The sequence below is a fragment of the Hippocampus bargibanti genome, linkage group LG20, assembly GCF_051943395.1.
Source record: "Hippocampus bargibanti isolate YZ-2025 linkage group LG20, ASM5194339v1, whole genome shotgun sequence".
NCBI classification, from domain to species: domain Eukaryota; kingdom Metazoa; phylum Chordata; class Actinopteri; order Syngnathiformes; family Syngnathidae; genus Hippocampus; species Hippocampus bargibanti.
The window spans coordinates 213,611-235,041 of NC_142753.1; the positions used below are offsets into that span (position 1 = coordinate 213,611).

Sequence of the window (21,431 nt, forward strand, 5' to 3'; positions counted from 1 at the left end):
GTTCCAGCGGCCTGTTCGAAAACCGAAATATTTCCATTTACATTCAATGTTTGCTTCATTTTTATGTGTTTTTTTTATCGTAGTTGAACAGTACAAACATGGCTGCTTACAATGGAACGTTACACAAAGAAAATGTGTCGGTCACAATGAGACGCGACACAAGGAAGTGACGTACAGTGATACCTTGGCTTACGAATTTAAGTGGTTCCCAGACAGTGTGCGTAAGGCGAAAAGTGTGTATCCCAAAAAATTACTTCCCATAGGAAACCATTACCATTCATACCATTTCTTTCATAACTTTGCTGCTGTGAAATGTAAATTTCTCCACTGCGAGACTAATAAAGGCAAATCCAATCCAATGCAATCCAATCCATTAAAATGAGAATAATCCGTTCCCTGGTCCCCATAAAACATCATTTTCTACTTTCTAATTTTGTAAGCCTTAAACCTACACAAAATATACCTTATTTTATGTATAATAAATGTGCTATGGTATTATAATTAAATAAATAAACTGTACTATATAATAAAGTCGTTTTATTTACCTTTGGGATGGTCGTTGATGAGGAACGTAACTTTCTGCTTTCACCATCTTGATGAATGATCCCTTTTAGGTGCTTTCTCTGTGATAATTTTATCTAGTTCCTCATCAATTGTGTTCTGTTTAGCTGCGTTGATAGCTTTTTGCATCAAGTGTACATACAGATGGCTTTTGCGGGTTGTTTGTGGAGCCTGTTGATGGGATATTTTAACCTTGCAGTCTACACTATGCCTTTGAACGATCAAAGTTGAAACAAGTCTAAATTTTACTGTTTTCTATCCATTTTGTCACTCTCTCTCTGTCACTTGCATGTCTCTTTCATGTTTAAACCACCTCCCCTCACTGCTGCGTTCTTGACCAATCACGTGGCTTTAACCGAAGACTGGGGGCGGAGAATAAAGGACAAATAAATGTCGGCTGCCATTTTCTTTTTTGGAGAAGGGCTTCACTCTCTCTCTGTTTGTAAACCCCTCCTCACTGCTGCGTTCTTGACCAATCATGTGGCTTTAACCGACAACTGGGGGCGGGGAATAGAGGACCAAAACAATCCGGCTGCCATTTTCTTGTTCGGAGAACGGGCTCGTTTGCGAATGACACATCACTCATTGTGGCAGCTCCATGTGTATCCTGAAAAATAGTTCATATGCCAAGGTAAAATGTGCACAAATTTAACGTTCATAAACCGAAAAGTTTGTAAGACAAGGGGTTCGTAAACTGAGGTATCACTGTTTAAGGAAATGGAGGGGAGTCGAGTGGCGCCTTCAGATGCGCTCAGTTTTGTTGCAAACCCGTTTTCGGTTGACAACCGAGGCATTAAAAAAAAAAACCCAAAAAAATATTTTTGGTCGAAAATCTAATTGGTCGAGAACCGAATACTGAAAGGCGAGAATTAAAAACCACATTTTTAAAGACTTGCAGAACTTAATGAACACTATCATGTTATCGGTTGCAGGATGTCAAAAAAGGGTTAAAAAAATCTTACATTAAAAAAATGTCTGGAAGCGAATTACAAATCCATCCAAGCAAGGAGGCACCTTCACTGTGTTAAACCCGAGCAGCCTTTTAATAAAAGCAGATGACAGAGGTAGCGATAAAGATGCCACCAGAAGAGGGGATGAGGAGGGAGGAGGGGATATGCCAGAAGAATGGGAACAGACTCTTTGATGAAGAGGTCAGTCGAGCTTTGATGGAGATGAGGAGTGACCTTGATGCACAGCCCTCGCCGCCTTATTTCGCACTAAAGGCGTCGCTAATCCATTTCAGCACAAGGAGGGGGTCGGGGGAAATAGGGTGTGTGGAGGGGTGGGATCACTCAATCCAGATGGCTGCAGCAACGAGGGACGAGATGGCATTCCTCGACACAATTTCATCGAAAAGGCCGTCACCGCCATCATCTGCCAATTATCTGCTCCTTCTCGCAACTTTTGCGGAAGGAGGGTGAAAGGACGGGTGGGGGGACAATCCATTTACAGTCTGCCGGGTCAAGCACAGTGTAACAAGCCTAAATGCTAAACATCCGCTTCATTACTCACCAGGGGCCGGGAAATACCTAGCTGAGGCGACTCTCCCCTCCCCCCTGTACACCTTGGCAAAAAGAGGAAAATGGCAGCGCAGTAATCTGACAGCAGGTTTGTGTGTCTATTACAGGGATGGGGCAGCTGCGTATTAGTGCAACATCAGTGCTCTCACTCGGAACTGAAAAAAACGAATGGTAATAAGAATGCGCATGATGGGTTTACAGCTGATACTCATTAGCTTGCTCATCTCCTATTAGGTGCGAGTTGGGATTTCGACAGGGGTGCGCTTGGGGTGGAAAAATATCCCTCGATCACACAAGTCCCAAGAGTAGTCGGACTAATTTCACGCTAAGAGTGGAACTGATGCAACAGATGGAAAGGTCTCGAGAACTGACCCGTGGAATGCTAAAAGGACATGAAATCAAAAGCAAGTGGGGAAACAACCCCTTAAAGGACAACCGACACCATTTTTTTTGTTTCCTAACTGACATCAGAAAAACGTTTTATGGCCTCTAAAATACCCAAAACACGCAGGCTGATATTTGTAGTATTATATTATTTTAAGATGCTTTCTTGTTACTAATCCAGTTATGAATATGATTCAAATAGTTCTGAAGAGGAAAGCATAAATGCTTGCAATCGATTAAAGAAGTCCTCCCATATCAATTCGAGCTGCCAGGACTCCAATGTAGCACCCAGCAAATGCACAAGATGGCGCCCAAGCTCTGTTGGAAATGGCTGATTTGTCATCTGGAAATTTGTGTCAACTAGTATCAAATAGCCAAATATCTCAAAACTATCTTAGCTCCTTTGGTTGGGAAGACAGAATATCACGTAGAGAAGACCACAAGGTTTATAGAGAGTATCAAAGACCTCATATTGGAACCTGAGGAAACATTGGCATCTTACGACGTGACTTCTCCCTTTAAATCTGTCCCGACCCCAGCAGCAGTCTCAGTGGTGAGGTTTCTCTGCATGAAAGAACCAAACTTAAAGCGGACCACATCTGCCAATTATTGGAAATCTGCCTTAATACTACATATTTTCAATTTAGGGATAAATTTTACAAACAAATTCATGGTTGTGCTATGGGCTCACCAGTTTCACCCATAGTGGCTAATCTGTACATGGAAGAGATGGAGAAACAGGCCCTCACATCCTTCCCGGGGACAAAACCTAGACACTGGTTTAGATATGTGGACGATATTTTTGTCATAATTAAAAAACAAGAAATTCAATCCTTCACAGAACACCTTAACTCGGTACACATCAACATTAAATTTACTCGTGAGGACATTAAAGGCAACCAACTATTATAAAAGAGGACAGAGCGCTAAAAACAGAAGTCTTTAGGAAGGCTACGCACACTGACCAATACTTACTTTTTGACTCTAACCACCCTTTACAACATAAACTAGGAGTTATCAGAACCCTCCAGCATAGGGCTAAACTAATACCAACTTGCACTGAAGGTAGAGAAAAGGAGTCAAAACATATCAGGAGAGCACTCACTAACTGTGGGTACCCTCAGTGGTCATTCAACAAATGTCAGAAAGAAAGAATAGGGAATGAAACCAATAATTCTCAAGATACAAAAAGGAGAGGAGTAGCAGTAACGTACATTGCAGGAGTTTCTGAAGAACTACAAAGAGTCCTTTGGCAACACAAAATTCCTACTTATTTCAAACCGATAAACACGTTAAGGCAAAAATTAGTGCATCCAAAAGATAGGCTACCAAATGAAAAACAAAGTAATGTAGTTCATTCCATACATTGTAAGAATGAAAATTGTAAAGAGCAGTACATTGGGGAGACTCAACAAATTCTCAAAAAAAGACTTTATCAACATGGCAGGGATAATACTAGTGGGCCTCAATCGGCAGCACATTTGCACCTAAAAGCTAGCAACCACTCATTTGATGACAATGAGGTTAAAATCTTAGCGAAAGAACATAGATGGTTTGAAAGGGGAGTAAAAGAAGCGATTTTCATAAAACAACTAAATCCTTCATTAAACCGGTTTGGTGGGGTGAGGTTCAATTTGGATCATTCATACAATAGCCTGCTTAGGCAACATAGGTTAGGCAACATTCGTAATGCTGATGAGGGGATATCGGAGGGAGTGGGGCAACCAGGCCAGTCATTAGTCAAGAATGTAGGAACAATCGGTGGGGCCCCAGGGAGTGGTCCTCTGCTCCCCCCCCAACCTGAGAGTAGGGACCTATCATAGCAGTGTCCGGCGCCGCCATGCCTGGACATTAGGGATATATAAATAGGGCCGATACTACCAATAAGACTTTAGTTCGCTGAAGAAGCATCTTGGATAAGAAGCGAAACGCCCGACACCTTCAAAGAAGTACAGATGACGGCCGAAGAAACCTTTTCATCGATGGACCACTCCTGTACGACAGAGATTACACAGACCTAGTATCAGATAGTAGTCTTGGTACAACACACAACGATTCACCATCGCATTATTTATGTGTTTTCCTTTTAATTTCGCCATCATCACGGATCAACACTAAGTTTTCAGACCAAACAAAGAAAGCGACACACAGTGCATTTCGGGTACTTTTTTCCGTCTGAAAACACAGTGTTAATCGCGAAATTAGAAGGAAAACTACATAATTAACGTGATGGATCGTTGTGTGGCAGCCAATTGCGGTAACATGCATAAAGAAGGTGTAAATTGACACAAATTCCCAGAAGACAAAGCAGCCATTTCTAACGGAGCAGAGCAGTAGAGCACCAGCGGAGGCGAACGAGGAGGCTAACCAGAGTTAGCGATTCGGCGCTCGGATAGTGGACGTTTGATGCATGTTTACTCATTTAGTCACACTGCATGCCAACTGTGAGCTCACCTGGTGAAAGAGAGCAATGGCCATATTAGTGGAGCAAATCCATCGGACAAACGTCCATTTTCCACCCTGTCATTTGTTCCTCTGTAGCGCTGTCGAGCTCGCTCTCGTCTCAACATCTCTGATGTTTGAGTGCTGCTGTCTCATTTGTGTGTGCACAAAACTCACCCTTCTGTCTTCTACCACGGATTTTAACCAAGCACGGGCGGCTTTGCGGCTCTTATAAGCGGCTTTATATACTAGACGAAATGCCGCTTGTGAGCCATCTTGTGCATTTTCTGGGCTGCTACATCGGAGTCTAGATTTCCTTCACCGGTTTCATCGCTTTCAGACGGCTCAAATTGATACTGAAGGTCGCAAACATTTATGCTTTCTTCTTCAGAACTATTTGAATCATATTCATAACTGGATGAGTAACATCTCCGATTCTGAACTCTCTGAAGCCATTGTTTTGATTCTGGAGCAAGGCAGTTTGTGAAGGAGTATCCTGGCGTGATGTCACGAACAAAGTGGCGGGACTTTCTGAATCTCCCAGTTTCAAGCTCATTAGTTGCGGTTTTGGGCAACTTCAAGTCATTTTTATTGGCGTTTTGCATTTGACTAAAAATATCAGCTTGCGTGTTTTGGGTATTTTAGAAGCTCTCAAGCGTTTTTCTGATGTCAGTGAGGAAACAAAAAATGGTGTCGGTTGTCCTTTAAGGTAATCTTTTGGCAAAGGAGTCCAGATTTGGTGTGTTAAAAATATAAAAGAGGTGCAACGTTGGCTGACGTTCTTTGCATAAAACAGCAATTAATTGAAACAAATTTCAGCGAGCCATTTTGCGTTTCACATTTGCTTTTTTTTTTTTTTTTATTCTAAATTCGTCTCTCTTAAGCATGTGTTTTGTAAAAGTTGAACAGATGTGCTGTATTTTCCAGTGTATAAGGTGCACCAGAGTATAAGATGCACCCCCAATGAGTGGTGTATTTTCAAACGTTTTTCCATATATAAGGCGCACCGGATTATATGGTAAACCTTCAACGAATAAAAAAAGTTTTCCAAATATGATTGGATTGGATTGGCCTTTATTAGTCTCACAGTGGAGAAATTTACATTTCACAGCAGCAAAGTGATGAAAGGAATGAAAGTAGAAAAACAAAATATATGATGATGATGAATCAATATATACACATTTTCCAAATATGGGGCACACCACATTATAAGGAAGGCGCTCCAATAGAAGTGGGGGTTACGCACTATTTCTTCTAAAGTGTGAAATGGAGTTGTTGGCTGCTGAAAGTTGTTGCGAGACCTGTTGTGACTCAATCTGACTTCACGTATAAGGCGCACCTGCGTATACGGCGCAGGGTCATTTTTGAAGGGAATGAAGACTTTTGGGTGCGCCTTTTACACCAGAAAATATGGTAATTCTTCTATTGTGGTTTGTTGCCATTTTAGATTAAAAAAAACATTGAAAATCACCATTTTAGATTATTGTTATTTACATTTTGAAAAATCACCATTTTAGTAAATTGGGGGGCTAGGAATGCTAGGAAGGGGAGGGAAGTCGAGTGGTGCATTCAGGTGCGCTCAGTTTGGTCGAGAACAGATTTTCGCTTGTAAACTTTTTCGTGTTTTGTTTTTTTTCATGCTTGGGTGCCAATAAAGTGCTGCCCATCCGCTTAAAAATAGTTTGTCTGCCAAGATTATATTCTCGCGAATTTAATGTTCGTAAGGCAAAAGGTTCGTGAGCTAAAGCATTCGTAAACTGAGGTATCACTGTACATACATATTGGTTTTATATAACGCTTTAACAACAGCTGAAGCTGGAACAAAGATGTGGCGGTGCCAAACTCTGCTCTCAGGTTTGGGGGAGCAGAGGACTACTCCCTGCGGCCACACTGATTGCTTCTATTGTCCTGACTGATTACTTCTATTGTCCTGCCCGATTATGGGGTCTATGACTGGCCTGATTGCCCCATTTGCTCTGGTATCACCTCATCAGCATAACTAAGCCTACGTGGTCTAGGAAGTCTGTTGTACGAACGATCAAAATTAAACCTCACCCCACCATGGCGATTGAAGGGTTTTGCCGTTTTGTGAAAATAGCTTCATTTACTCCCCTTTCAAACCATCTATTTTCTTTTGCTAAGATTTTAACTTCATTGTCGTCAAATGTGTGGTTGTTAGCTTTTAGGTGCCTATCTACTGCTGATTAAGGCCCACTCGTATTATCCCTGCGATGTTGATGAGGTCTTTTTTTGAGAATTTGTTTAGTCTCCCCAGTGCATTGCCCTTTACAATCCGTACAGATGACGGCTGAAGAAACCTTTTCATCGATGGACCACTCCTGTCCGACTGAGAGTTTACATAGACGTACTTCTTTGAATCTTACGTCGGCATATGGCTGGGGAATATCTTGGCTCTCTAAGTCCCTCACACACTCCTCCCTCCCTCACGTTCCACCATGCCACCCTTTACTTCATCAACCACACCACCACTAGTTATGTGCCTACTCTCTATTCTGCTGATTGCCAGTCTTGGGACCATCCAACATGGCTGTTCTAATGACCATCTTTAGAAGCCTTTGCTTACACTTGAATTCGGGCTCCTCTGTCACAGATCACCCCGGACATTTCTCCCCACTTTCTTCTTCGCCTCTCCTCCAAATTGCCCAACTCTAAATCGTAATGTACTTGACCTCTTGCACCTTTTCCACGAATCCTCTGTGTAATCTCAGCATTCTGCCGTGGCGGTGGAATGCTGAGATTACACAGTCTTTATTCCCACACGTTGTCCATATTGCCGCCACGTAGCTTCATTCTTCACTCTATCACAGGGGTCGGGAACGTTTTTGACTAAGAGAGCCATAAAAGTAAAATATTTAGAAATGTTTTTCAGCGAGAGCCACACGCACGCGCGCGCGCACACATACAAACGCTCGCGTACGCGCGCACGCGCGGACACTTTTCAACAAAATATCAGAATGCATTATTTAAAATAACTTTGTGATAGTACTCACCGTTAACATGAATGGTTTTCCGTTCCTCGTGTTTGGTAAAATTCCAGGAAAACGATCGGAATGAAATTCAATTTGCCAGTCCAGAGGCGAAGTTACTGCTAGCTAGCCTGCACACGGCTCATAAGCTTCCACACTTGCTATCTGCAATCGACTTCTCGCAGAAGTATGTCGATGCTAACGTTAACATGGGGCTTGTTAAAATGTCACTGACATTCGACTGTTTCATCGATGGCATTGTTTCATTGCAAATTAGAATCAGAACATTTTCTCTCCTCGCCGTCTTGCTGGAGCTCAAACACTTTGAAAATATTTCAAAAGGCACAGGCCGAGATTCCCCCGTGCACGCCCGCATTCGGTGATCGAAAAGCCGGCTTGAAGACTTCCGCAGACGCCCGCGCACACACACCGGTGCATTCACGCTGAAGTGCACTCGTAGGGCTCATTTAAAGGGGCGTTTACCTGTTTCAACATGACGGCCACTATCATCCAATCAAAATCGCGCTTTCCGCCAACTGCAGCGCCAACGGGAAATGAACGGCGAAAAAAAAAACACGAAACGAAAAAGTAAATACATACATACATATTTTAGTTTTATCGGCGAGCCATATGCAATCATCAAAATAATATCAATCATATTGTCTCTATGCTGTCATATTATTTGTTATTTAGTATTTTTTGTGTTCTTTTGACTTCAAGACGGCGCCGCGAGAGTGGCTGCCTTTCCAGCAGCTCATGTATTTCGTTTTTCTACTTTCATTCCTTTCATCACTTTGCTGCTGTGAAATGTAAATTTCTCCACTGTGAGACTAATAAAGGCATATCCAATCCAATCCAAAAGAGCCATATATGGCTCGCGAGCCATAGGTTCCCGACCCCTGCTCTATCATAAATACCTCCACTTCTCTCTTCCACCTGCTCCCTTCTCCTCACTGCAGACTGAGGAACACGATGTGATCTGCGAACATCACCGTCCGCAGAGACTTCCCATATAGTGGCGCGCCAAATTGGGATGGGAATTTTATCGCAAACTGCCGATCCCGTATTTGATAGTGCGTATCTCTCGGGTTTTTGAGCAGTTCTGCTATAGATTTGTTGGCTCTGGGAATATGAGTAGGTAGTATGACAAGTGATGTAGGATATCACTGATGTCATTACCATTATACTGTAGATATATCATACAAACTGTTCCCGCCAAGTGTTTGCGGTGTCGCAAGATGACGTGAAATGTCTTGGGCAAATTAGTTTGTGATGAGGCTCAATAGTTCCCAAGCAGTCTTATAGGACTTTATATATACAGTGAGACCTCAACTTTCGAACACCTTATCTTACGAACGTCAAATTTATGAAAATTAAACCTTATAATACGCACTATTTTCATAATACACACCCACCGCGGCTGGCGGAGTAATCTTCGGCGGAAGAACACCAAAGCACATGACCTTCGGAACTGGCGGAGTGATCTTCGGCGGAAGCACACGACCGAACAGCGCTCCAGCCGGCGCTACTTTCCACACCCCCTCCCATTGAATGCACACGTCGATCGCCTACTTGGAGCTTTTTGCTGATAATTTTACTATTATGGGACCGGAAAATAAACACCACAGGCTCGTGTTCAGCCCAAGAAGACACAAAATAAAATCACCGTCGCTGAGAAGAAGGAGATAATTGAAAAACCCGAACGAAGTGTGCGTTTGTGTGATTTAGTGGCCGAGCGCGGCTATGCAAAGTCAACCATTGCTACCATTCTCCGGAACAGAAAAGCCATCATAGGTGCGGCTGTTGCAAAAGGTGTTTCTGTGCTCTCAAAGCCACGGTCTCGGGCAATCGAAGAAGTTGAAAAACTTCTGTTAATTTGGATTAACGAAAAGCAGCTATCCGGCGACAGCGTGAGTAAAGCTATTTTATGCGAGAAAGCATGGCTAATTCACGCAGATATTGCCAGGAGTGCACAGCGGGGGGCGAGGGCGGCAATAAACATTTTTGAAAAATCCACAACAGACAATAATCCCATTACGTTTATATTGACCCCTTAACCCTTTTGAGGAACAGTGGTCACTCCACTGGACAATTTACAGGAGATGGCACCATGTTATCAGGTTTCATGGTGCATGTAAGGGATAGAACAGAAAGGTTTTCCCCCCGTTTATACTGATATCTGTCGGCTCCATTCTCTGTGCTTAACGTGCATACGTATTGAAGGGATGATTTAGCAAACTAGCTAGCTAGTCAGCTACCTAGATAGCTAGTCAGCTAGCTAGATAGCTATCACTGGAATTTCAAGTTTGTTTTCAATCCCGATCTGTATACAGTGATACCTCGGTTTACGAACCCCTTGACTTGCGAACTTTTCGGTTTACGAATGTTGAATTTATGAACATTTTACCTTGGCATACAAACTTTTTTCCGGATCCACACGGAGCTGCCTCAATGAGTGATGCGTCGTTCGCGAACGAGCCCGTTCTTATAACAATATGTCAGCCAACTGTTTTTGTCCGCCCCCAGTCTTCGGTTACAGCCACGTGATGGGTCAAGAACGCAGCAGTGAGGGGGGGGGGGGGGGGGGGTTTAAAGATTAAAGACACAGGCAGACGACAGTGAGAGAGTTTCAACTTTGAGAGTTCAAAGGCAGAGTGTAGACTGCAAGGATAAAATTCCCATCAATCATGCTCCACAAATAACCTGCACAAGACACTTGATGCAAAAAGCTATCAACCCAGCTAAACAGAACATAATTGATGAGGAACGAGGTAAAATTATCGCAGAGAAAGCACCTACAAGGGATAATTCTTCAAGATGGTGAAAGAAGAAGGTTATGTTCCTCATTAAGTGTTTAATGCTGATGAATGCGGCGACTCCATCAAGCCATCAACGACCATCACGAAGGTAAATAAAACTCCTTTATCATACAGTACAGTTTATTTCTTGAATTATAATACCATCACACATTTATTATACGTAAAATAAGAACTATCTTGTGTAGTCTTAAGGCTTAGAAAAAGTAGAACATTATGTTTTATGGGGACCTGGGAACGGATTATTCGTATTTTTATGGTTTCCTATGGGGAATTAATTTTTGGGATACACACTCTGTCTGGGAACCAATTAAGTTCGGAAGCCAAGGTATCACTGGATGTCAAAAACAAAACGGCAACCTGAGATCATCATTCCAAACGAGTGTGAGGCAGCATCGTCATTACCAGCAGATGTATTGTGTGCAGATGCGTTGAGTAAGCGCCAGGCAGCAGAGAAGAAAAGAAGGAACGGCACCATGTTTCCACCTGAAAAAACAAAACAAACAGATGTATTAATTACAAAGAGACGAGCTGATGGGACTATTTACATAAACTGGCAGTCATTTCCTATAGTTGTGTTAAAAGAAACACACAACAAACTTTATAACTACAGTGATACCTCGGTTTACGAACCCCTTGGCTTACGAATTTTTCGGTTTACGAACGCTAAATTTATGAACATTTTACCTTGGCATACAAACTATTTTTCGGGATACACACAGAGCTGCCACAATGAGTGATTTGTCGTTCGTGAACGAGCCCGTTCTCCTAAAAGAAAATGGCAGCCAGCTTGTTTTGGTCTCCTATTCCCAGCCCCCAGTCGTCGTTTAACGCCATGTGATTGGCCAAGAACGCAGCAGTGAGGGGAGGTGGTTTAAACATCAAAGAGACAGGCAGACGATAGAGAGTGACAAAATGGATAGAAAACAGTGAAATTCGGACTCGTTTCAACTTTGATTCAGAGTTCAAATGCAGAGTGTAGACTGCAAGGTTAAATTTTCCATCAATCAGGCTCCACAAATAACCCGCACTAGCCATCAATTCAATTTGAAATGAAAAGACAAGCAAGGGAACCAGCTATTAATGATGTTTCTAGTGTGTTTGCTTGCATCTGTTGCTGTTGCAAGATCACAACTTTCAAGATGTACAACACAGAGCACCTTGAGACACTTGATGCAAAAAGCTATCCATTCCATCAAGCCATCAACGACCATCACAAAGGTCAATAAAACGACTTTATTATGCAGTACAGTTGATTTGTTTAATTATATTACCATAGCACATTTATTATACATAAAATAAGGTATATTTTTCGTAGTTTTAAGGCTTAGAAAATTAGAATGTAGAAAATTGTGTTTTATGGGGACCTGGGAACGGATTATTCTAATTTTAATGGTTTCCTATGGGAAATTAATTTTTGGGATACACACTTTTCGCCTTACACACTGTCTGTGATCCAATTAAGTTCGTAAGCCAAGGTATCACAGTATTCGTGTATGAAAGATTATTGATGAACCAAGGTATTCATTCATATTCCAACGATCCAACAACTTTGTACAACAATGTTATTTAACTTTGAGGGTTGCGGACACGCAGGAGCTTATCCTAACTCTCAGTCTCTGTACATGTTACGGAAAGAATCCATGTGACCTATTTTTTGTCTTTTCAAATTGGCAAAAAAGGTAAATGAGAGCCCATGGTTGACGGAAAGTACGTGCACATTTGACAGATGGCAGTGGTGTGCTCGATCGACATAACGTGATTGCTGGCCTGTTTTTTTTTTTTTATTCTTCTTTTAATGTTTTAATAATAATAATAATAATAATACATTTCATTTATAAGCCCCTGCTGGGAGCACGGTGAGGATCACGTTCTTCGATTTCTCCAGTGCCTTCAACACCATCCAGCCAAATCTACTGGGGGACAAGCTGCGGCATGCCGGAGTCGACCATCACCTCACATCCTGGATTACAGATTACCTCACAAACAGGCCACAGTACATGAGAGTAAAGAACTGTGAGTCAGGCAGGCTTCTCTGCAGCACCGGAGCGCCGCAGGGGACAGTCCTGGCTCCATTCCTCTTCACCCTCTACACCTCGGACTTCAACTACAACATCCCAACCTGCCACCTTCAGAAGTTCTCTGACGACTCAGCTATTGTCGGCCTCATTACAGAGGGAGACTATAGGGAATACAGGGGACTGACAAAGGACTTTGTGGACTGGTGCCAGCATTATCACCTCCAGATCAACACGGGGAAAGCCAAGGAGCTGGTGGTGGACTTCTGCAGGAAACAATCCTCACCTGCACCATTGAACATCCAGGGTTCGGACATTGAGAGGGTGACCTCCTACAAGTACCTGGGTGTTACTCTCAACAATAAACTGGACTGGTCAACAAACACGGATGCCCTAATCAAAAAGGGACAGAGTCGCCTCTTCTTGCCAGGAAACTGAGGTCTTTTGGAGTTCAGGGGTCACTCCTCAAGACTTTCTATGACTCTGTGGTGGCTCCACGATGGAATTGTCTGCTGGTCAGGCAGCATCACCACCCGGGACAGAAAAACACTGGAGCGCCTTGTCAAGAGGGCAAGTTCTGTCCTGGGCTGCTCGCTGGACTCTCTAGAGGAGGTGGGCAACAGATGGACGCTAGCTAAACTAAAGGCTATGATGGACAGCCCCTCCCACCCCCTCCTGCCCACCCTGACAGCACTGGGTAGCTCCTTTAGCCAGAGACTATTACACCCGCGCTGCAAGAAGGAGAGGTACTGCCGCTCGTTCCTACCGACTGCTGTCAGGCTTTGCAATTCTCAATCATCACATGTGAAAAAAAAAAAAAAAAAAAAAACGGACACTTGTAAATATGGGTTGATGCAATATATCAAAATGCATTTCTTATCCTTGCAGTATGTACAGTCTTGTTTATAGAACGGGTTTTGCACATCTACATTTGCACAGTATACAGTTGACATTTTTATTTTGTTATGCTTAGAATATCTTGTTTTCTATCCTTTCACCCCCACCCCTACCCCATCCCTCTTCAATTGCTGCTGTGTACTGCAAATTTCCCATTTGTGGGACGAATAAATATTTTCTGATTCTGATTCAAAACTCTCAAGGTCACTTTACAGTCACAGGATAAGCTTTTCTGTTTAAGATTCTGTTTCATCTGGCAATGAAAAAAAATATGTAATAGAAAAGGGTACTTCATATATACAAATAAAGGGAAGATTAATGCTATTTCAAATAAAAACACGAATAAGTGTGAATAAAAAAATAAATAATAATAATAATAATAATGTAGCCACAAGGGGGCACAAGCCAGTGTCTTATTGTGCCGGTCCCAATCCCGGATAAATACAGAGGGTTGTGTCAGGAAGGGCATCCGACGTAAAAAAATTTGCCAAAACAAATATGCGAAAAAAGGAATGGGGAGGTGCAGGAGTGTATACAGAGAAAGAGGTTAGCAAAGAAGAAGTGGGACAGCGAGAGGACGGACGAGAGTAGACAGCAGTACAAGGAGATGCAGCGCACGGTTAAAGTAAAGGTGGCAAAGGCCAAACAAGAGGCCTATGACGACTTAAATGCTCGGCTGGACAGCAAGGAAGGTGAGACTGATCTTTACAGGCTGGCGAGACAGAGAGACAAAGATGGGAAGGACCTGCAGCAGGTTCGGGTGATTAAGGATTGAGATGGCAATGTATTAACAGGTGCCAGTAGTGTGATGGCAAGATGGAAAGAGTACTTTGAAGGATTGATGAATGAGGAAAATGAGAAGGAACAAAGAGTAGAAGACGTGACTGTTGCGGACCAAGACGTAGCAAACATTAGCAAGGATGAAGTGAGGAGGACGAAGTGTACTCGTGCCCATTTTTAAGAACAAAGGAGATGTGCAGAGTTGTACTAACTACAGAGGAATAAAGTTGATGAGCCATACAATGAAACTCTGGGAAAGAGTAGTTGAAGCTAGACTAAGAGCAAAAGTGAACATTTGTGAGCAGCAGTATGGCTTCATGCCAAAAAAAGAGTACGACAGATGCAGTGTTTGCTTTAAGAATGCTGATAGAGAAGTACAGAGAAGGTCAGAAGGAATTGCATTGTGCCTTTGTAGATCTGGAGAAAGCGTACGACAGGGTGCCCAGAGAAGAGCTGTGGCATTGCATGAGGAAGTCTGGAGTGACGGAAAAGTATGTCAGAGCGGTGCAAGACATGTATCACGACTGTAAGACAGTTGTGAAGTGTGCTGTCGGTGTGACTGAGGAATTCAAGGTGGAGGTGGGCCTCCACCAAGGGTCAGCTCTGAGCCCCTTCTAGTTTGCTATGGTGATGGACAGGCTGACAGACGATGTTAGACAAGAATCTCCTTGCACCATGATGTTTGCAGATGACATTGTGATCTGTAGCGAGAACAGGGAACAGATGGCGGAGAAACTAGAGCTGTGGAGATATGCCCTGGAAAGGAGAGGAATGAAGATCAGTCGCAGCAAGACGGAATATATGTGTGTGAATGAGAGGGATCCAAGTGCAAGAGTGATGCTACAGGGAGAAGAGATAAAGAAGGTGGAGGATTTTAAGTACTTGGGGTCAACTGTCCAGAGCAATGGAGAGTGTGGAAAAGAGATGAAGAAGCGTGTCCAGGCAGGCTGGAGCGGCTGGAGAAAAATGTCAGGTGTGATGTGCGATAGAAGGCTTTCAGCTAGGATGAAAGGAAAAGTGTATAAAACCGTGGTGAGACCAGCCGTGATGTTTGGACTGGAGACGGTGCCACTGAAGAAAAGACTGGAAGCAGAGCTGGAGGTAGCAGAGCTGAAGATGTTGAGGTTTTCTTTGGGAGTGACCAGGTTGGATAGGATCAGGAAGGAGTACATTAGAGGGACAACTCATATTAGAGGCTTTGGAGAGAAAGTCAGACTGAGATGGTTTGGACATGTCCAGAGGAGAGACAGTGACTATATCGGGAGAAGGATGCTGAGCCTTGAACTGCCAGGCAGGAGACCTCAGAGGAGGTTTATGGATGTGGTCAAAGAGGACATGAAGGTAGCTGGTGTGAGAGAAGAGGATGAACAAAACCGGGATAGATGGAGGACATTGATTTGCTGTGGCGACCCCTAATAATAATAATAATAATAATAATAATAATAATACATTTCATTTATAAGCGCCTTTCATAACTCTCAAGGTCACTTTACAGTCACATAAAAAAGTACTTCATATACAAATAAAGGGGAGATTAATTCTATTTCAAATAAATAAATACGAAGAAGTCTAAATAAACAAACAAATAAATAATAATAATACATTTAATTTATAAGCGCCTTTCAAAACTCTCAAGGTCACTTTATTGTCACAGGATTCGTTTTACTGTCGAAATAATAAGAATAATAACTAAATATAAATAAATATGAATAATATAAATAAACATAAATAAATGAATAAACCTATAAGGATGACTTAAAAAAAAAAAAATCACAAAATATCACAAATTAAAATAAATGAATAAATAAATACTAATGTAACCATAAATGGTGTAGTTGAACAATGTATACATACTGAGACGATTAAATGCATTCTGATTCTGATTCTGTATGTTGTGATGAATCATCAGACAGAAAAATGCAAATGTACTGGATTGACATTGCCCGAACGGCCACAGCTGGCATCCGGCGGCACTTAATCCCAAAGCCGATTGAACCGTAAACAGTGGCGCCACGTCTTGACTTTTTTGGGACTTTTTTTTGCTGGCCAGTAAAATGCTCACTCAAGCTCGGCATTTTGAAGATGTATTTTCGCAGCAAAACAGACGGAATAATTTTTTGCCATACTTCGGCTGCAACGATTCCCTTTATGTCATAATGATGATGACACAGATCTATTAATTTTCCATTTGCGCCCACCCCGAGATGACTACGTATTAAAAGAACAACGTGGACCACACAAGAACAAGGAGAGAATGCAAACTCTGCATGCTCCACTGAACGTTGAATTCCAGATCAATTGGCTCTGTGGATCACTTTGTATTTTGAAAAAGAGAACAAGAAAATAATGTAGTTGGTCGGTTGCACTTCGTCTTGTGAGTACTGATGCTGGCTCAAAATTGCCTTTTATTTATCCATGATTTATCGCTTATTCTCTTCAAAGATAATAAATATTTATATTTTGGGAGGGGCTGCAGGAAGACAAAGGCAAAAAAAACAACTCAATTTGTAGTCCTTGAATGTAATCTTTTTTTAAGACTCAGGAATGGCAGGGAAAAATATACAGGGCGTCCTCTGGTTACTCTGGAGCACGGGTCGGGAACCTTTTTGACTAAGAGAGCCATAAAAGTAAAATAGAGTGATACCTCCGTTTATGAACTTAATTGGACGCCAGAAAGTGTGTGTAAGGCGAAAAGTTCATCTGCCGAACATTTATTTCCCAAATGAGAATAATCCGTTCCCAGGTCCCCATAAACATATTAAAACTACACAAAATATATCTTATTTAATGTATAATAAATGTGTGATTGTATTGTAATGAAAGAAATAAACTGTCCTGTATAATAAAGTCGTTTTATTTACCATCCATTTAACATGAACGGTTCTCATGATTGGTAAAAATCAGAATGAAAGTCAACTTGCCGGGCCCATCGGCGAAGTTACTGCAAGCTAGCCTGCACATTGCTCATTAGCTTGCACACTTGCTTTCTGCTGTCTCCTGCAGAAGTACGTATATTGATGCTAACGTTAGCATGGTTCCACTGACATGCGACTATTTCATCAATGGTATTGTTTCATTGCAAATTAGAATCAGAACCTTTTCTCTGCGCAAAGGCAAATCCTTAGGTCCATTCAACCTGAAGTGTACGAAACTCATCATTTTGTTACTCGCCGGGCTCATTTAAAAGGGGTGTTTACCGGTTTCAACCGCCAACCTAGCCATGGGTTCCCGACCCCTGCTCCCCTGTAAAGTCCCCTTGAGTTTTGAAAGGCGCTCATGAATAAAATTATTATTTTTATTATTATTATCCATTTCTCAGACCGCTTAATCCTCATTAGAGTCGTAGGGGGTGCTGGAGCCTAGCCTAGCCATCTTCGGGCACTAGGCGGGGGACAGCCTGAATTGGTCGCTCGCCAATCGCAGGGCACACAGAGACAAACAACCAGTCACCCTCACACTCACACCTCGGGACAATTTATGAGTGCTCAATCAACCTGCCATGTATTTTTTGGGGAATGTGGGAGGAAACCAGAGTACCCGGAGAAAATATTTAACCTATTAATGTATTTATCGATATTTGTTTATTTATTTATTATAATGAAGAATTTTGTGTCGAGTGCGATCCGGAGCGGTTCATAATAAAATCAGGCAAATGTTCTTGCAAGCCAATTTTTCATCAAATAAACCAGAATCAGAATCATCTTTATTGCCAAGTCTGTAGAACACACAAGGAACCATGTCTAAAATGGGGACAATGTTCACAGTATGTTGTTAGTTCCACTCCGACAGATTAAAGTTTGGAAGAAGAGTTGTCTTCCTTTTCCCTCTTGTCCGACATTACAGCTGGCGGCACAGACACAAATGTTATCTATTTGCTTTCGGGGACATCTCATTTTGATGCAAATGCGGCGTCAGTTCGCCGTCATTGTGGTTGGCAAGATGAGTTATTCGACAATGCATCACTCCGGAGTTATTGACTCTCCATGTCAGAATCAGCAACATATTTGGGATATGGCATGGAACTGTGCTAACTCATTTTTCTAAATACAGTGATACCTTAGTTTACGAACGCTTTAGCTAACGAACATTAAATTTGCAGCAATATAATCTTGGCATCCAAACTAGTTTTCGGGAAACACACTGAGCGCCACAATGGCCGGCGGACTAGTTTTCGGCGGAAGAACACCAAACCACATGGCCAAAAAGTGCCACCCTGGCTGCCGGACTACTTTTCCACACACCCTTGCTGTGAGTGCATACGTGGCATACGTGGTTTGTTATCACGGATACATTTGCTATTATGGGACCGAAATAGACCCCATCACAGGCTAGTGTTCAGCCAAAGACGACACATAACAAAATTACGCTGGAGCAGAAGAAGGAGATATCCAGATATACCAGTATGCTAAGTCGACCACTGCTACATGTCGCTAAGGGTATTTCTGTGTTGTCTATGCAACGGTCTCAGGCAATAGAAGAGGTTGAAAAACTTCTGCTAGCAGGGGACAGTGTGTCAGGGTATTATCGCCAAGAAAGCACGGCAACTTCACTCGAATATCATCAAGAGGCAACGACATCAACGATCATAACAAAGGTAAATAAAACAACTTTATTATACTGTACGCTTTATTTCTTTAATTACAATACAATAGCAGATTTATTATACATAGAATAAGGTATATTTGGTGTCGTTTTAAGGCTTATTTAGTAGAAAATTATGTTCTATGGGGACCTGGAAACGGATTATTCTCGTTTTTAATGATTTCCTATGGGAAATTCATGTTTGGAAGACATTCTTTTCAGACACTTTCTGGGAACCAATTAAGTTTGTAAGCTGAGATATCACTGTAATGAAAAAAATCTGGTACAGTGGAGGAAAGATGTGGTTCGCCATGTAGGGTATTACAGTATATCGTTAGATTTTTACGTAAGTACACAAATATTTTAAGCCTCTGATATAACATGCTGGTTGACTGCTGTTTAACCACAATGGCCTCTCTTTGAAGAATGGCCTCCAGATTCTCAATTGTGTCGAGGTCAGAGGACAACTAAATAGATAGGAAACATTTACATACCTGTCAACCTTGGCTAATAGCTGCCCTTATAAATGCCTGTATAAAAATTGTAATATGCCATACATTATTTTAAATTATAAATAAACGCTAACACAAGCGGAAATGCAGACAGTTTACCGCACATCCACACGTTTTGCTTTTATCAATCTGACCGTACGCAGCAATAAAAAAAAAATATATATATATATATATACATACATACATACACACACGATTGAGGATTACTTTTGCTACCAGCAGTTGAGAGAACTGGATTTGAGCCAAAATGGTCGTCACACTTTAGTATTTGAAATGAAAAAAAAGTATGCGTTTCGGAAATGTTACCTCAAAATGCTTGTGTAGTTTCAGCACAATAAGACGCACCTTCAATGAATTGCCTATGTCAATACGGTTTTCATATATAGAATGTTTACCTATTTGAAAACTTTTTGGGGAGGCTATAAAAAGTAAATATGACTGATTTTTTTTTTCCTCAGCTGGCCACACATCTGTTCTCAGAGCAGAGTTCTCATCTCCCAGAGTTGTACGACAAAGGAAGGGACCAGAGAGGCGCCGTGACACATCATGCAAACACTGTGCCAGGTGAGTCAGTTGACACAGCTGCTCTGTGATTAATCACCACGTAGCATGCTCGGACGCAGCCTTTTTTCATGGTTATTATTCAAATGCGAATCAATTAATGTTGAAAAGTGCTCAACAACTGTTGTGTTGTCTTCAAAATCTTTCCATAACAAGCTTTGAGACCAACATTGACGTAGCTCTGCAGCTACGACAGTATTACCAAGGCAAAAATGGTTCCTTAACCATGCTTCCTGAGCATGACAGTTTGAAGTCAGAAAACTTGAAAAACATTAGCAGACATTACAAAGACTCAAGAAAAACTGCCTCTTTGTCAGAATGGGGGTGCATGAAGTCCAAAAAAATACCATGTTACTGTACATTCAAAGCACCGCTTCATTTGTTATTACTGTACAGGAAAGAACGAGCGGGCGATTTTGCGTACCGCACTCAAACGCACCTAAACCCAGATTATGTAGCAATTGGGAAATCTCTCAATGCCTTAAATGTTTAAAGGACAACCGACGTCTCCGGACAAGTTGTGTCCATAATTTGTAAAATGGCTTCAAATGACTTCTACTGAGCGTATTTTACAAAGATGACACCGCATATAGCTATATTTTATGTTTTAAGACTCATGCTGAATATTTCGGATGTCTTGTTTTTGAGTTGTTGACGAGTCCTTACCCTACGTCACTGAAGGAACGCTCCTGACCGAAAAAAGGACACATTGTAGCAGTCCTTCCATCACGTCAATGCATTTTGCCGTACTTTGGTCTGAAAATGTCATGTAGGACCAAAAAGAGAGAAGAGGGCGACAAAGCTCCATGTAAGGAATTAATCAGCATGTGGAAAGGGGCTGATTAATTCCTTATCTGCCTTTTTTGGGTGCGACATTTCACCCCCCGGCCCCCCCTATTGTCGCAAAATGGCACAGAATAAATGATTTAATCGATTGCAAACATGTATGCTTTCTTCTTCAGAACTATTTGAATCATATTCATAATTGGATGAGTAACAAGAAAACATATTGTCCGAATCTGAAGCCATTGTTTTGATTCTCGAGCAAGGCAAGACGTCTTGCCGTGACACCACAAACATGGGGGCGGGACCTTCTGAAACTGACCACTTCCGGTTTGAAATGTACTTTTTAGACACTTTATTGGTGTTTTGCATTTGACTAAAATATCATACTGCGTGTTTTGGGTATTTTAGATGCTATCAAACGTTTTTCTGATGTCAGTTAGGAAACAAAAAAATGACGTCGGTTGTCCTTTAAGGTTCAGTGTGGCGAACGGTGGACTTGTGCGTGGTTTTATCATTGCCAATATATGAATTCATTGCATTTTAGATCAATACATAACTATATTTCCCATTCATATAGAAGAAACAG

The 21,431-nt window shown here is 41.9% G+C and overlaps 1 protein-coding gene across 1 annotated transcript in view; it reads right to left on the reverse strand.

The window, feature by feature from the left end:
* The window catches only part of gabbr1b (gamma-aminobutyric acid type B receptor subunit 1b), a 235,593-nt gene that overhangs the window by 190,327 nt on the left and 23,835 nt on the right, over nt 1-21,431 (reverse strand). Inside the window, exon 2 of the mRNA XM_089023383.1 lies at nt 11,116-11,196. Coding sequence (XP_088879509.1) covers nt 11,116-11,188 — 73 coding nt within the window. The 5' untranslated portion in view covers nt 11,189-11,196. The remainder of the gene's footprint in view (nt 1-11,115; nt 11,197-21,431) is intronic.